The sequence below is a fragment of the Chenopodium album genome, chromosome 24 (genome assembly GCF_948465745.1).
Source record: "Chenopodium album chromosome 24, dcCheAlbu1.1, whole genome shotgun sequence".
In the NCBI taxonomy this organism is placed as follows: Eukaryota; Viridiplantae; Streptophyta; class Magnoliopsida; order Caryophyllales; family Amaranthaceae; genus Chenopodium; species Chenopodium album.
This window is the reverse complement of record NC_137857.1, coordinates 20,738,028-20,755,609: the sequence shown is the minus strand read 5'-3', so window position 1 is coordinate 20,755,609 and position 17,582 is coordinate 20,738,028. Positions and strand designations below refer to the sequence as shown.

Sequence of the window (17,582 nt, the reverse complement as noted above, 5' to 3'; positions counted from 1 at the left end):
GCCAGCTTGTGAGGTTGTGAAACCGTGCTACCTGTCGTAGCAATGACGCTGAGGAGGTATTACATTTGCTTTCATTACTTTTGACTTTATTTTCGTTGCATTTGCTAACTTTGATTTACTTTTGCAGGGGCAGCCTATTCCTTCTCCACGCACTCGATCGAGGCCCGAGCCTAGGAGGGAGACTACCAGGTCCGACTCGAGGCGTCGCCGGACTACTTCCGGTGGTCGAGGTGGTCGTTCTGAGGCCGCCGCTGTAGAGGATTCGGCGTCATCACCTGAGGACGTTCCGACCGGGCCGACCGTTCGAGGTGGGATGGGTGGTGGGACATACGAGTTTGGCTCGTCGTCGCAGCAGCCTTTGCAGCCCCAGCCTCTTTCCGTCGGATTTTAGGGTGAGGTTAGGTGGCCTGGCCCTGAGCTGCAGTTCGCGCCGCCTGGTGGTTCAGGGGACGATGATGGACATACTCCGCGGAGTAGGACATTTTTCGATACATTCGGCATTCCTCGCGACTTGCGACCTCCGGCGCCATAGTTGTACCTGTGTTTATTTTATTTTTTTGACTTTTGTAGGACTTTATCTATTATGTTCATATGACTCTTGTACTAGACACTTGTATATATATGCACTTTATTATTTATTAAACATTTTATTTGCCTAATTTATTATTTTATAACGAATGCGTTGTGCATGTAAGTGTGTGAGAAAGTGTAATTTTTGCGCGAAATTTTTCCGTCATTTTTAATATTAGTGGAGGGTACCGACTCTCTCCCCCAAAAAAAAGAAATGAAAAAAGGAAAAAATGAAGGAAGAAAATATGATAAGCTTAAAATTATTTAAGCTTTAATATGATATAATGATAATAATAATAATAATAATAGTAGTAGTAATAATAACGATTAAAATAATAAAGATAATAATAAAAATATTAATATTAAGGGTATGAGAAGAGGAATAGAACAATAAGTCAAGTCAAAGTCGAAATCAAATACGTAAAAACACGATTTCCTACGCGCAATAGGTGTCGCTGCAAAGAAATAAACTGGCGCGGCGTAAATCATCCTGTCGCCACGCGACAGGGTCTGTCACCATGCGACAGCCTTTGTCGCCACGCGACAATTTTGTCGCCTGGCGACAAACGCTGTTTCCTGTTTCCTACAGGAATTGAAGTCCGTCATGAAAAAAAGGTTATAAATAGCCCCCGAATCATCCGTTTACTGCATAATTTAACCAGCTTATTAATTAGTTAATTAACTAGAAATCATGCCTTTAGCTAAAAGAACTTTTTGTGGATACATGGATGAATGGTGTCGTCACTTAACTGCTAAAGACAAAAAAACGTTAGATATTTCTCATATGGGGGGTATGTTTGGAATCAAGGGGATGAGTCTTGATATTGACTTTATTTATTCTGCCATAGACTATTGGGATATTGATACTCATTGTTTTAGATTTTTTCATGATGAAATATGTCCTTTACCGGAAGAATTTGGAGCCATTATAGGTTATTATTCCACAGATCTTGCGGTAATGCCTAGAATCAATGAATATTATTATAAGGATTTTGAACACTTTTTTGATTTGAGGGGTACGGCTTTAAAACATATAGTGCATGGTAACATAGTTGATTTGACAGAATTTGCACATTATTTTTATGATAATCCTAATCCATATTTCCGTGTCTATAAGAGAAGGGCTTTTCTTTATTGCTTATTTAACCAATTGCTCTTAGTTAGTGGTAAGGATAATGAAGGCCAATCAATGATTATATCTGTTATAGAACAAGTTGAATCTGGGAGAAATCCAATGCCACTAATTTTTGGAGAGACTATGCTATGGTTAGATGCACTAAGAAAGAATTCAAGAGCACCTTTAAGAGGTTCTCCAATTTTATTACAGGTATAAAATAATGCTATTTTTAATTTATCAAGAACTAAAGAATATTATTTTACACTGTAATATTAATTAAATACATATTTTGCAGATATGGCTCATGGAGAGGTTGAAGCTTATTAATCCTCCTGATGATGTACACACGTATGTTCCAAATTGCATAGTCCGGCGAAAGAAGCGATTTTTGAAAATAGGTCGCCGTGAGTGGAGCAAGGTGTTTGCTGTCGGTGACTTTACCATAAACTGGGTTGTTCCTTGGTGGAAGATTGAGGCGATGATTGGTTGTAGTAACCAAGCATATTGTCGTTTCCCGAGCTTGTCGAGATTAACCTTTTATTTTCCTTGTAGAGTTATGAGATAATATGGTCTTGCACAAACCATCCCTACAGGAGATCTTCGCCGTCCTTATGAATTTCCTGTGTCACAAGAGATTGAGCGCTTTGATGGATACTGGAGTGGCAGGCCCTTATGGGAGGTGATTACCCATAAGGAGCCACCTTGCTTGTCAAATAAAGTGAAGCAATGGCTTGATGGAAGATTCCAAAAGTCTCAAGTCAAAATTGAGAAGACCAATGTGAAGGATCGTCTAGGTGACAAAAAGGTCCCTGCTAAAGAACGTCTAGGGGGAAAGAATTGAATTCAAGACTCCTATTATGCCTAGAAATAAGAGTTCTAAGAAAAATCAAGGAAAAAGAAAAGTCGACTCTACTAAGAAGGAAGCTTGGGTAGAGAAGAAACATGGAGTCCTAGCGGAGGGAGAAACTATCTATACTAAAATAGAGTGTAGATCTTCTAATGGTTGTCTCCTAGCAAAGGTTATGGATCAAGAGGAAGAGAATGAAGACACAAATTGGAAAAGAATCAAAAAAGAGAAAAAAGATTAGAGCATTGCTTTTCTTTTGATTTATTAGACAAAGTTAATTTGTTTTAGTTAATTTTTCAGCTTTTATTTTATCAATAATGTACTTTATTTATTAATTAATAAAATTTCAGCTTTTATTTTAATTAACTTTCAATTAAAGCAATGAAAACAATTACAACATTTATTTTTCGGAGAATTAATTCGAGCACGGAAGTCGAATAAATTTCCAGAATATGTGAAACTTGTCTAGACACTTGCAGAAAACTGGCGCTGCTATCTGATGCACTGTCGCTGACGATTTGGCTCTGTCGCCTGGCGACAAAATTGTCGTCTGGCGACAGAGTCTATTTTCTGGCGCCGGTCTTGAAGTTTTGCGGACATGCATTTTTTACTTCGGGGATACTGAATTTAAAGGGATTAAAGTGGCCGCACCCTGTATGGGTTGCCTACGTATCCTTTACTTAAGGAATCAGGCCAAACGTAGCTCTCTTGAGTGTTTCACTCAAGTACTTATGGGTAGTATTTCTTAAGTTGGTCAAGGTTTGTCATGTTTGAAAATTCATTGCCATCCATATCAGTTAATTTAGCCGCGCCTCCTGATAGGATTGTTTTGACAATATATGGTCCAGACCAATTAGGCCGGAATTTGCCTCTTGGATCTAAAACGTTTTTTCTTAATGCTTTTAATACCAAGTCCCCAACCTTGATATTTCTAGTCTTGACCTTTTTATTGAAATGTCAAGCCATGCGGGTTTGATAACATTGGGTATGATGTAGAGCTTCTTGTCGTTTTTCATTGAGTAGGATTAGCTCTTCATATCGTGCTCTAGTCCATTCCACTTCATCGAGTTTACTTTCTAACGCAATGCGTAAAGAAGGTATTTCTAACTCTACAGGTTGTACGGCATCCATTCCATATACTAAGTTGAATGGCGTATTTCCTGTTGATGTTCGGATTGACGTGCGATAACCCCACAGTGCGAAGTGAAGTTTGTCAGGCAAATCCTTATAATTTTCAGTCATTTTTTCAATGATCGTTTTCAAATTTTTATTAGCGGCCTCAACTGCTCCATTTGCTTGAGGTCTATACGGGGAAGAATGGTGATGTTGAATGCCATACTTTTGTAGCAATTCTTCACATTCTGCTTGAAAGTGAGTTCCATTGTCACTTATCATTTCATGCGGGACTCCGTATCGACAAATTATGTTTCTTTCGATAAAGAGTGCTACATGTTTGGCGGTGAGTTTAGCATATGATTGTGCTTCCACCCATTTTGTGAAGTAATCTATTGCAACTAAGATGTATTCATGACCTCCTGTTCCGGGAGGTGTAATCTTTCCAATTATGTTTATTCCCCATGTAGAGAAAGGCCATGGTGAAGTGTAGGTGTAGAGAAGAGATGGTGGGATATGTTGCAAATTTGCGTAAATTTGACATTTTGGGCATCTTTTTACATATTGATGACAATCTTTATTCATGGTAGTCCAGTAATATCCTTCTCGCATTATCTTTTGGACTAGCATTTTACCGTTAACATGTGTTCCGCATATACCTTCATGGATTACTCTCATAGCTCTTTGAGCATCTTTTTTGCCTACACATAATAGAGCTCGACCCTTAGGTACTCTTTTGTGTAGTTCATTTCCTATGAGTACAAACTGGGAAGCTAAAAGTCTTAATGCTCTTTTCGCTCTTTTGTCAGCATGAGGAGGATATTCCCCTTTGATGACATAATTTAATATATCTATGAACCATGGTTCCTCCTCAGGTTCCTCTTCTTGAATTACTTCGTCATCTTCTATAGCTTGGATATATGCTGGTTTATGCCTTTTTTCTATGGTTAAAGGCATTTGCTCAATTTCCTTAGGTATTCTAACCATTGAGGCTAGTCTTGCCAAGGCATCGGCGAACTGGTTTTCCTCTCTAGGTAGGTAAGTGTATTCCAATTTTTCCAATTGATCGGTGAGATTTTCCAAATACGTTTGGTAAGGAGCTAAGCTTTCACTCCTAACCTTCCATCTTTTTGAAATTTGATTAATAATTAGGGAGGAATCTCCAAATATCCGGAGTTTCTTTACGCCTAAGGCTAAAGCGGTTTCGAGGCCTACCACACATGCTTCATATTCGGCTGCGTTGTTGGTGACGTCGAAATCTAATTTGATGGATATAGGGACATGTTCTTCTTTTGGTGATACTAACAAAACTCCTACGCCGCATCCCTTTTGGTTTGAGGCTCCATCAAAATATAGAGTCCATGTATCATCCTCTGTCATCATTAAACTTTCATCTGGGAATTCATTCTCTTCTAAGGGTGTTGAATCTTCTATTGGGAAATCTGCTAGAAAATCCGAGACCACTGATCCTTTAATTGCCTTTTGAGGCATAGACCTTATATCGAACTGGCCAAATTTACTATCCATCTTGAGATACGCCCGTTAAGCGTAGATCTTTCGAATAGGTATTTAAGGGGATCCATTCGTGAGACTACGTAAACAGTATGCACGAGCATGTAATGTCTCAATTTAGTTGTGGCCCACACCAACGCGAGGCACAGCTTTTCCAATGGTGTGTAGCGTGTTTCATACTCGAGCATTTTCTTACTTAAGTAGTAAATAGCATTTTCTTTGCTTTCTACCTCTTGTGCAAGCATAGCTCCCATTGTTTCCTTTGTGACGGTTAAGTATAGTCTTAAGGGTATTCTGGGGAGTGCTGGAGCTAATACGGGAGGATTCAAAAGATAGACTTTGATCTTTTCAAAGGCTTTTTGACACTCATCGTCCCATATGATTGGTACATTTTTCTTAAGCTTTTTGAATATTGGTTCGCATATCGTGGTTAACTTGGATATGAACCTACTTATGTATTGCAACCGGCCAATAAATCCTCGAATTTTCTTCTCGGTTTTGGGCGGTGGCATGGACATGATTGCTTTAATTTTGGTGGGATCTATCTCTATTCCTCTAGAGCTTATGACATATCCCAAGAGTTTCCCTGAGGTAACTCCGAAAGCACATTTGGAGGGGTTTAATCTCATGTTGTATTTTCTTAATCTTTCAAAGAACTTCTTTAAGGCTATTGGGTGTCCTTGGCGGTCTTTTGATTTTACAATCATATCATCCACATAGACCTCTACTTCTTTATGCATCATATCATGGAGTAGGGCAGTTGCTGCTCGTTGGTAAGTAGCACCCGCGTTTTTTAACCCGAATGGCATTACCGTGTAGCAATAAGTACCCCAAGGTGTTATGAATGTTGTCTTCTCCATATCTTCTTCGGCCATGAGGATTTGATTGTATCCTGCGTACCCATCCATAAACGAGAGAAGTGCATGGTTTGCTGTATTATCTACCAAAATATCGATGTGTGGTAAAGGGAAGTCGTCCTTTGGACTTGCCTTATTTAAATCTCGATAGTCGACACACATTCGAACTCTACCATCTTTTTTCGGAACCGGGACAACATTGGCGACCCATTCGGGTTATTTGGATACCCTGATAAAACCTGCAGTTATTTGTTTTTGTACTTCTTCTTTTATCTTAAGGGCCACGTCGGGTTTCATTCGACGTAACTTTAGTTTTACAGGTTTCATTCCTGGAATTAATGGTATGGTGTGTTGAGCTATTTCTCTATTAATGCCTGGCATATCTTCGTATGACCAAGCAAATACATCGATAAATTCTTTAAGTAGATTAATTAAATCGGTTCTTTCTTCTTTGTTTAGTGTTAGTCCGATTTTAACTTCTCTTTTAATGGTTGGATCTTTTGAGATGTCAACCGTTTCTGTATCCTCAATTATTGGTGTCTTATTTTCAAGTGTTTCCATTGCTTTAATTATTTCTTTATCATTTTCATCATTAGTTAAGCAATGCTCGTCATCTTTAGATAAAGAAAAACAAGAGGAATACGGGGAAGAAGACATATTATTAAATTCAGAAATCATTACATCAAACAAAGAAATGTCCGTCGGGACTTGATTGCTAACTATCCTAGGAGTAGAAAAAGAAGATGAGGGTGTTACAACTAAAGACTTAGAAGACTCGATAGGGGAAGACTCTAATTCCGACTCTGACTCAGACGATTCTTCGAACATTGGTCCTTGTCCTGTAGTTACTGAAATCTTCTTTCCATTCGTAGTGATTATCTTCACCGTCTTGCGCCATCCACGCTCTTGATCTTCTATTGGAGTGATAAGTTCGGAAGGGTCAAAATTTTCACTTTGGAGAACCGCTTGGATAAGTGAAGAATCATCCTCCGTGTATCTTGATTCATTCTTTTCCCTTCCAAAGAGGAGTCCCATGACATTAAAGTCGAAACAAGGAGGTGCCTTTTCCTTATAGATTGGAGCTGGGATCTCGTCTAGGAAGTAACAATCCAAAAAGATTTCGAACCCAGGCTGCCTTATACCATTCACAACAAAGGGTTCAGGAAATTCATGACAAGGGTAGTCCTCTCCTTCTCTTATAAATTGTCCATTTAAGGTGAGAGGATATTGATCCATGGGTATTTCCTTTTTTTGTGTGCGGGCATTTCTTCGTGCTCTCGATTTTTTCTGGGCCCGTTTAAGGTCTTCGCGAGTTGGTTCAAAACCAAGTCCGAAAGTATCCAATTTAGGGAGACCAGGTAAGCCCATGTGTTTAGCTATTCCTTTCTTTTTTCCTAGAGTCATTCCAGGAAAGTGTCCTTGCTTTCTTGACCACGCGCTGTAATTTAAACCATATTTGTTTTAATATTTGACTCTAATTAACTTGACTTTATGTTCAAAAGATTAAAAGAATAAAAATGGGGTATATATTTTAAGGGAAATTGAAAATTGGAGGATTAATATCCGACTTACCCCCCCAAAAAAAAATGACGGAAAACACGCATTTAAGACTCTCTAGACATGGTCATAATGTGACAAACATGGTATGTGTGTGCTTTATGTGTATGTGAGTGACATGCTTTGACTACTAGTGTATGACCATGGGACTTTTAAGTGCCTAAGCTCAATTAAAGACTTAAACACGGTTTGAAATATTAACAAACTGATTAATCCGACTAGTAGACTGTTAATTAGACTCGTCGTGGTGACTCGAGCAAGAAAACTGGACTGTCGCTAAAACAACAGGACTGTCGCCACCGTTTAGAGCCTGTCGCCAGACGACAAAACTGTCGCCAGGCGACAGACACTAGACTGCAGCGCCACAATCCAAATTCCTGCGCCATTGCTGGAACATTAATCTGGACTGTTTCCAGTAATTTTACTTTAAATGGACATGCCTAAAGTCGTACTAAGTCGAATTGATTAATATATTAGCCTTTAATTAATTCAAAATTAATTAATTGGTTAGACAAAGTCCTTTTAGTCATTAGTCAATTTATTTAGTCTTTAAAACACAAGTCAAACAAACGGTTAACACATATATAATATATACAAACAAGGTAAACAAGTAGTTCACATAGTCACAATATGATGAGTTTGCAACCTAACCATGGCTCTAGTTCTCTAAAGATCGAGGATATGGGTTAAGTCAAAAAGGTCCATGGTTAAGAATCCATATGCATTGCACACAAGCCTACCGGGAGGGTTGGAGCGAATGGACAGGATTCCGCGAGTTCGTGATGAAATCGAACTCGACGCCACGGTTTGGTGGATTCACAAACATTACACGTACCCAAATCTGAACTTTGCACATGATAGTGGAATATTCCATTGGGCAGGTGAAGCAGGAATCCCCAGAGGGTTATTTCCATATGTAGAACACATATGGGTTCAGAAAAGTGAAAAAATGACTCAATCAATAAGAAAAATCGAGCCAACAACACTAGAAATGGTCAAAGCAAGAAGACAGATCCCTGGCTCGGTATTTGAAGAACTTGGCACCAGACTACAGGGACTGTCGCCGCAAAAAAGCTTCTGTCGCCAGGCGACAGAAACTTTTTACGGGCGACAAGCCCTGTTTTCTAGACGCTAGTTCCTACATGCCTTGGCAAGTTTCTGTGTTCTTCGAATTTTCCAGATTTCGCATCATCTTTTCGATTCTAGTCATGAAAGATATTTCTCAAATTTCCTACGTGAAAAATTCCTATGGATTGACTCATGGGGTGCTCCCATGAGGACCTTTTAATGCATATGACAATAATGTTAATCAAATCATGCACATGAAATACTTAGAATTTTTCGAGTCTCATCCGCTCATTCTAAATAATTGCCAAAATTAAATAAATTTCAGGAATATAAATAGAAATCCTCCCCAGTGGAGTCGCCAAAAACTGTAGGGAATATTTCAAGCATTATGATAACCCCAAACTTGAACCCCACTGTAATCATACACTAAAGTACGGTGGCGTTCCAAAGGGAAAGACAAAGAGCAAAAAGAGTCGCCAACAAGTTTTAGGAACTTGTAAACCCAAAAGACAATCCAAAAGGACCATCAACTACTCCATAAGGTCTTGAACCAAACAGGGTCCGGAGATGAGGGTACGAATCCAATCTACAAAAGAAAGGACCTGCCCTATAAAATAGGCCTCTACTTTGTTCTGCTCGTATTCATGCGCGCTTTTCGAATAACATACAAACATTATATTAAACCTACCCTGTTTATCTATGTTGGTTGAATATTAATGCACAAATAATACTATTATTGGCGATCACTTGTATTAAAATCACATTAGCCTAAACCAAATTAATAATTATCTTATTAAGCGTGATTTCAAGTACAAATTTCCTTTAAACCTGCATAAAAGGCGTGATCAAGCAATAACAATAAAAATATCAAGCAACATAATAATAAATCAATAACAACAATGATGATAATAGCATGATAAGGCATAATAAAGCTTGATAATAAAAGCAAGATCCTAGGCATGATACTAACAAGATTAATAACAACTCCTAGCATGTCACTAAACAATAAAAATCAAAGCTTTAAACCTAACATGGTACTAACATGATATTATGATATTAGAAAAGAGCAAAGGCACCCTAAACATGATACTAGAAAGCATAAGATAACATCCTAACATGATACTAGGAATTAATACATCCTAACATGATACTAGGAATCATAAAACAATAATAAACATGTTTTCGACATTGTGAATAAAATAGGAAGTAAGCTAATTTACTTACATTGAAGCCTCGTACTTCTTTCTAATAACAAAATACACAAGTTAGTAAACTTCAATGAAAATAATAAACAATAATTAAAGAATTAAATTAAAAACAAGTTAAACAAAGTTTAGACTAGTTTTGGACAAAACCCTCAGAAATATCGAACCTTACACGTCTAGGGCGAAGGCAACTTCGAACTTGGTTAAGAGATTCAAGATCTCGTGAATGCGGAATGTTGTTTGTAAAAAGGTAGTTTAGAAAGAGAGGGAAAGAAAGCATATAATTCTCAAGAGAGAAAAGAGAGAATTAAGGAAGAGTTAATGAGAATTGATGATTCTGAAAACAGGAATTCAGACGCTATTTATAATGAAAATAGTCCGGAAAATCATAGAATTTGATAAGGAATAAAACTCCACGCTGTCGCCAGGAATCAACTCTGTCGCGACGCGACAATGTCTGTCGCGCGGCGACAGACTTGTCGTTTGGCGACAGCCTGTATTAGCGCGTTTTTCTTCACGCGGAATCCGATCTTTAATAAACTTGATCTACGGAATCCGTAAAGAAGATAAAATATATATTTTTAAGATAACAAAACAATATTTTACTCCAAATTAAAATCTATTTAAAAATAATTAATTATTAAATCTAACAATATTAGAATTAAAAGGAACTTTCTAGAAACTTCTAGAAAACTATAATTAATCCTAATAATTTTAGGAATAATAATTAATATTGGGTCCTCCTCTAGATCATTGGGCCGTATTAAAATAAATAACCGGGCCCAGTTTAGTATTTTTGCCATAACTTCCTCAATATTCATCGGAATTGGGCTTATAATATATCGTTAGAAAGGTCTCTTCGAACCCCATCCATCTACACTATTATTGGACCCTTATCATGGACCAAAATAAACTGAATTGGAGGTTTTCAAATAAATAAAGTCATTTTCAAAAACAGAGAGAAAAGAATTTAATTAAAACTAAACCGCAACACTTGGCTTTCAAATCACTTTCACCTAATTCGATAATAATACAACGTGCAAGGCATTCATCACTGGGTTTGGTTTTGGGGAGACACAAATGGGTGTCTACATAATTAAAATAATTTGCCATTTTAAATAAAATATATGTATTTTTATAAATTACTATGTTATTAATTATTTTTGAAATTAGTTGAATCTGCGTACTTATTTTATTCTTTGAACCTCAGTATTATTTATTTTATTTTATGTGTGAGATTTGGGTAGTCTTAAGAAGGGCATATAGGACATATAATTTCTTTCTATGTGCATTGTAATTTAATTCTTGGTGATATTTATTTTGAATTAGTTATTATGAAAATTATATTTAATTGTATATGTTTTATATAATCATGCAAATTTGGGTGTTGTGATCACCTAGAATCATGTGTAAGGATTAAAGAATACAATATAGATTAATTTGTGATGATTTGTGCAATGTAATGTGTATGTATGGATGATCATTATATGAAGCATGTAATTATGTGACTATTTGGTTATGCTTATTTAATGATGTTATTTATTATTTATTTGGTGCTTTATGTTATTGGTAAGATCTATATTTTTATTATTTAATATCTCCTTCAATATTTGCAACCAATGAGTGTTTATTTGAGAAACCTTATGATCAAATTAGGAATGTACTTGGAGAATTGATGAATATATATATTTGGTGATGATAAACTGCACGAGAGGAGTGTATGAATTTTGCTTTGGTCAAGCCGCATACTTTAAGGAGAGTGGAGACCCTGCTTTTTTTGTAGAACTAGGTAGTGAAAGATGAGTTTTTGTTGTTTTGAATTGCCATGAGAATTTGAGGAGCATAACTTTGGTGGAAAGAGAATAGGGATACGATTCGTGAGACAATTGACTTTCGTTAGGAGAATTTGAAAACCAAGTTGGAGAGAAGAAAATTTTGAGGAGCCCATGGATTTATAAACATGGAAATATAAATCAGGCCTTTTGGGTTAATAATGTATTAACAATCATTATGAATTTAATGAATCGAGTATTTCCATGAGTACAGTAATTCGATATATATATGGCTTTATTAATGATATCTTGCTATAATTGAAGAGTGAGGAGAATTATAATAGACATTTGAGGATTCTGTGACATTTTAGGGACGATTTGTAATATGCTCAGTTTTCGAAGTGTGATTTTTTATTAATGAAAGTAAGTTTCATTTTGGGACAAAAAAATTCAAGTGGTGAGTAAGTGGTCTACACCTAACAATGTGACCGATATAAGTTGTTTATTAGGATTAGATGTTTAAAGAGGGCTGTAAAGGACTTTTGAGGATTGTTGTATATACATTGATGAAAGAGAGTTAGTTTGAATGAGATGAGAAGTGTAAACAAGCCTTTTAACTCTTAAAGAACATTTAATCGTTGCACTTGTTTTAGTCTTGCCTAATAGGAGTGGTGGCCTTGAAGTTTTTACTTAATGGATGTGTGTTGCAACAAAATGGAAAAAAATGATAATGCTTCTTGCCAAGACAAATCTTATGAGACCAATTACCCTACCATGATCTTGAGATTGCGTATATATTGTTTACATTGGAGATTCATTTGAAATACAGTGTCACCTGTAAGATTTTTACAGCTCTTAATAGCCTTTAGTTGTTAGCTAAGGAGAGTTAAAGAGATTATTGAGTGCCTATGATTTGAGCTATTCAAATTTGAGGAAATTATAGAATAACAAGTTATGGATAAATTATTGCAGAAAGAAGAAATGAAAAAGAAATGCCTAATGATATTATTGTGGTGAGTTACGGGGACGTAACTCTTTTCTTTAAGAGGGGTAGAATGCGATGTAATTTCGCGCTTTATACCTCAATTATGCTATTTATTGCTTGAGTTTGCATTATTTTGCTTATTAATATGCACTATTGTTGTATTTACATGCAATTAAAGTATATAAACTTTGGCCAAGTATGAGTCTATTAAACATAAAGTTCAGTTTGTTGAGTGTGCATGTTGAGAATCAATCAATTTACAGCAATATAAAACACAAAAGTTTGAATGGTTTTGGAAAATTTATGGCTTTTGGGTTAAGTTTCGAGGGCGAAACTTCTTTTAAGAGGGGTAGATTGTAATCCCCCGTATTTTTAAATATTTTATAAATGAAAATTTATTTTATTTATAATATTTATTTGTTATTTTTCATAATTTAATTTCAAAAGTTTCAAATTATTAATCTGGGTCGAAAATTATATGAACAAACTATTTTATTCACCTTTATTCTACAATTTATGTCCAATCATACAAACCTAACCCATTTGTTTACTTAATCGACCCATTATTTTTATGAGGCCCAATCTTTCTTTTTACCCTACAATAATTCTCTCCTATAAATATCCCATGAATCTCCAAAAAATTTCCCACACAAAAAGGTTAGTCTTATTTTCATCCTCCTTTGTTTCATTATTTTGCTTAATGTTAATTTAATTGTTTTGGATTTTGATTTTAGTATAAAGATTATATTTTTAGTATCAAATTATATTTTAATGGTATAAAGATTATAAATTTCAGATTATATTTATGTTATAAATTTCATATTTTATGAATTATAAACCTAGGGTTTCAATTTATTGAAAATCATGATTTTAGGGTTTTTATGAACAATTGATTTAGGGCTTTTATAGTAATGATGTTTTGAAATTTTGGTGATTATAACTACTGATTAGTTTAACTTAATTCCATATTATTTTGAACACATAGATTCGTGTTTTAATTTTTAGATTTCCGTTCGTTAATATTTATCCCGTTATAATCCCGACTAGGTTCTAAACTCATCCGATTTTGACAAAAAAGTAGTGTTTTCCATGTGGAAACCACGTTTTAAGAAAGACTCACAACCTATGGTAGTGAGCACCACCCTTTCGAGGCCAAATTCAGCCTCTAAATATGATTTTCGGGCAGTTTTTGATTTTAACGAAGTTTTTACATACTTAAAATATTATCCTTGAGTTTGATTAATAAAATTAATTATGTTTAAAGTTAATGAAGCATAAATATATGTTTTTATTGAAGTTTCAAGTGTTGGAAATAGTTTCTAAGTACTACTTTTGATGTTTTATAAAGAGGGTTTAATCACCCATTAAAAAAAGAGATTTTAGGGGTTTTTATATAATTTTCAGATTTTTATTAGACTTTGAACTTGCTGTAATTTCATGTATAAGAGTGTATTTTAAGGTTTTTATGAAGAAAAATTTAAAGAACTATATATAAGCCTTTAATTTTAACAAAAGGGAAGGTTTTAAAGTGTTGTTTGATTTGGATTTTGAAGGTTTTAAAGTAAGTTAGTATTGCTGTAAATTTAATTGATTGGGTATTGATTGAGATGTTATTATTTGGCTTAGGAGAGGAGTTTATTGAAGGTGATTTCTAGTTAGTAAAGTGGCATACCAATTCGTTTGCTCAAGGTACGTACAAGTTACAAAACCTTGCTTTTAGGTGCATGTTTAAGGACGGATCGAGAACTTAGTATCATGTCTAGGGATGACTGGGTTAAATTGTTTGGATATACATTGTGAATTTCCTTTGACGTGCACTATTCCTTATTGTAATTGTTGGTTATGTTCTAATTATGCAAGGTGCGCTTAGAGGCAAAGGTATGTGATTGGTGAAATGACTTAATTATTACTCATTCATGATTTAATGAAATAGGATGAGTAAAGGAATGGTTCATGTCTTATAAGACAAGGTTAAGAGTTTGGGGTGCCTTATGCACTCAAGGTGTTTATACACCGAGGTAGTAAAGGAATAAATATTAAATGTTGCTTGCCACTAATAAATCAAGAATTGAAATTGAAAAGTTGCTTTACTTGATTGAATTGATATTGGATTGATTGTATTGTTATGCATATGAGTCATCACCAAGTCTAAACCTGTAAATCACGTAAAGTGCAAGATGGATGAGCAATAAAACTCTGGATTGGTGCACTTCTGGAGTAATGACAATCAGGGGTTAGGGTACATGGGGTATTAGCCGTGTACTTTTCTCGAGGCCGTCTGATCTACGAGTCTCTTATTTCAAATATTTTTCAAAACTAAGAGTTAGGTGAGATCTCATACTAACTACGGTCACGGAGTCGCGCCCGTGGTCGTTGGATGTTTATTGATGTTTCCGAAAGGAGGCATGGGGTTTTTCTTTTATTGATGTTCCAAATGGAGCATGGGTTGGACAACCTTGTCTATTGCGTAATCTAATGAATAAAAATAATGATTTACCTATTATTAATTAATGGAGTCTTAGTAATATAAATAGTTGAGTCGTGTGTTGAGTCTATAATTTAATGATGCATGATGATTGATTATTAGTAGCATGTTATGGAATTCTTAATTTATTTTGCAGCTTGTATGTACTCAGCTTTGCTGATTGCGTGCTTTGTGTGTCTTTCTTTGATCATGGCCTTCGCCTTTCAATGACCCTGTGACGATCCAATTTTTACACTTGTAATATTGGGGAGCAGAATTACCACAGGTTCTTACACATGCAGCATTCATCAGGGTTGTGGGATCTTGAGTAGAGAGTTGGTTGTTTCATTTTATTTCTTTTGCAAGTTTGAATTTATTTTAATTCGATTTTATTCGACACTATTTCTTTTGGGTTTGAATTTATTTGAACACTGAATTTAATCACTTACTACTTTTATTGGGTTTTGAATAAGGGCCTTAATGGTTCCAAGTTGTATGACTTAATTTGGTTTCATTTGTTGGTTTTGAAACTTATTTATAACTGATTTAGTTTTTCCGCTGCTATTTTCTGATAAAGCCTTAACGTTTGAACACGTGGCGGTAGCACGCCAGTAATTCTCTTGAATATTGTTCAGGGTCCTCAGAGGTTTAAAGAGAGAATTATTGGGGTGTTACAATTAGCTTTGTTGAATGCATTTGACTTTTATTTGATTAAAAAAGAATTGTTCGAATGTGTTTGACTTTCATTTGACTCAATTAACTTTTTTGAATGCATTTGACTTTCATTTGATTCAAAAAGCTTTGTTTGAATGATTGACTTTCATTTGACTCAATTAGCTTTGATGAATGCATTTGATTTTCATTTGATTTAAAAAAATTTGTTTTAATGTGTTTGCCTTTAATTTGACTCAATTAGCTATGTTGAATGCATTTGACTTTTATTTGATTCAAAAAGCTTTGTTTGAATGTGTATGACTTTCATTTGACTCAATTAGCTTTGTAGAATGCATTTGACTTTCATTTGAATCAATTAATTTTGTATGAATGTGTTTGACTTTCATTTGACTCAATTAGCTATGTAAATTGCATTTCACTTTCATTTAATTCAAAAAGCTTTGTTTGAATGTGTTTGACATTCACTTGACTCAATTAGCTTTGTCGAATTCATTTGACTTTCATTTGATTCAAAAAGCTTTGTATGAATGTGTTTGACTTTCATTTTACTTAATTAGCTTTGTATGAATGTGTTTGACTTTTTTTTTTGTTAAGTAAAGATTTTATTACCAAAAGAGAAAGTTACAACTTACAAGAGCTAAGTTATATCTACCACCAGAACACTAAGGAACCTGAAAACAGGCCACCCTCCAAAGAAAACCAGCTCTTAAACCAAACCTAGCCACCTTTTAGGAAGGGTTCTAGGAAGGGCCTAGAACAAATTGGACTCAGATTTCCAGCTACCTTCTAGGAAGGGCTCTGAAAACCAGGACCAGACAACAAAAGAGCAACAGTCACAAAATAGACAGCTGACAGAACCTTAGCAATAGCAGAGAAGCTTGCTTTGTACACCAACAAACAACAAACTAAACATACAAGTATTTTCTATCAGACTCAAAGCATCTACAAGCTACAGCAAAAATAATATCCCTAAAAGCAATATCTGCAGGCTTGTAATCTCCAATAAACATCAGAGTATTTCTCTGTATCCAAATACAGTGAATAGCTTCTGCAAAACACATAAGCAGCAGTCTTCCTTTTGCAGTGGATCTTCTACCTTGCTGCAGCAACCAATGAACTTCAAAGGCAAAATTTTGCCCAATTCTGGTAAAGCCAAGAAGTTGCAAAATCTTGTTCCAAATACTAGCAGAATAAGAACAGTTAAAAACGAGATGAGAGACATTTTCTGCAGCATTAGAACAGAGGAAACATAAAGGATCACAGTTTATATTCCAAGTAGCAAGCCTATCTTTGGTGACTAGCCTGTTCCACACAGCCAACCATGTAATAAACACACTCTTAGAAGATGCGCTGTTATTGCAAATCATTCTCTTCCAAGTCACTTTCTCAGCTTGTGGCCTGATCTGCATGTAGAGCTGCCTAATGCTCATTTTACCATTAACTGTTATCCCAGTCCACCCACCAATATTATCAACCAAAGCTCTGCAACTCATGATCTTCCTTAAAACCCAAAAACATTTTTTAGGAACAGGAGAAAGCCAAAAATCTTTATTATTGAAATAATAAATGTGTGTCCATTTGACCCAGAGATTATCAGATTTAAAGAACTTTGGTGATTGCTGCTTTATTCCAGTCTTCAAGAGAGGTAAGATTCCAACCCCCACAAGTCTTAGGCAAACAAATAAACTTCCAAGAAACTAATGCTTTCTTGCTAGGATTAGACTTTCCAGTCCAAAGAAAGCATCTAAATCTTGATTCCAATTTCTCTCAAAATCTTTTTAGGCAAAATAAAAATCTGAGACCAATAAGCTTGGATACCAAAAAGCACACTCTTTATTAG

The 17,582-nt window shown here is 35.4% G+C and overlaps 1 protein-coding gene across 1 annotated transcript; it reads right to left on the bottom strand.

Annotated features, from left to right (window-relative positions):
* Positions 1 to 16,521: 16,521 nt before the first annotated feature.
* LOC145610638 (uncharacterized) lies at positions 16,522 to 17,235 on the bottom strand. The gene is made up of 2 exons (XM_081665945.1): positions 16,658 to 17,235; positions 16,522 to 16,540 (listed from the first exon to the last, which is right to left on the bottom strand). Exons 1-2 carry the CDS (start codon positions 17,233 to 17,235, stop codon positions 16,522 to 16,524), a joined length of 597 nt encoding a protein of 198 aa, XP_081522071.1.
* Positions 17,236 to 17,582: the final 347 nt, after the last annotated feature.

Coding starts and splice junctions, on each gene's coding strand:
- LOC145610638 (XM_081665945.1), bottom strand. CDS start 17,235: ATGAGTTGCAGAGCTTTGGTTGATAATATTGGTGGGTGGACTGGGATA.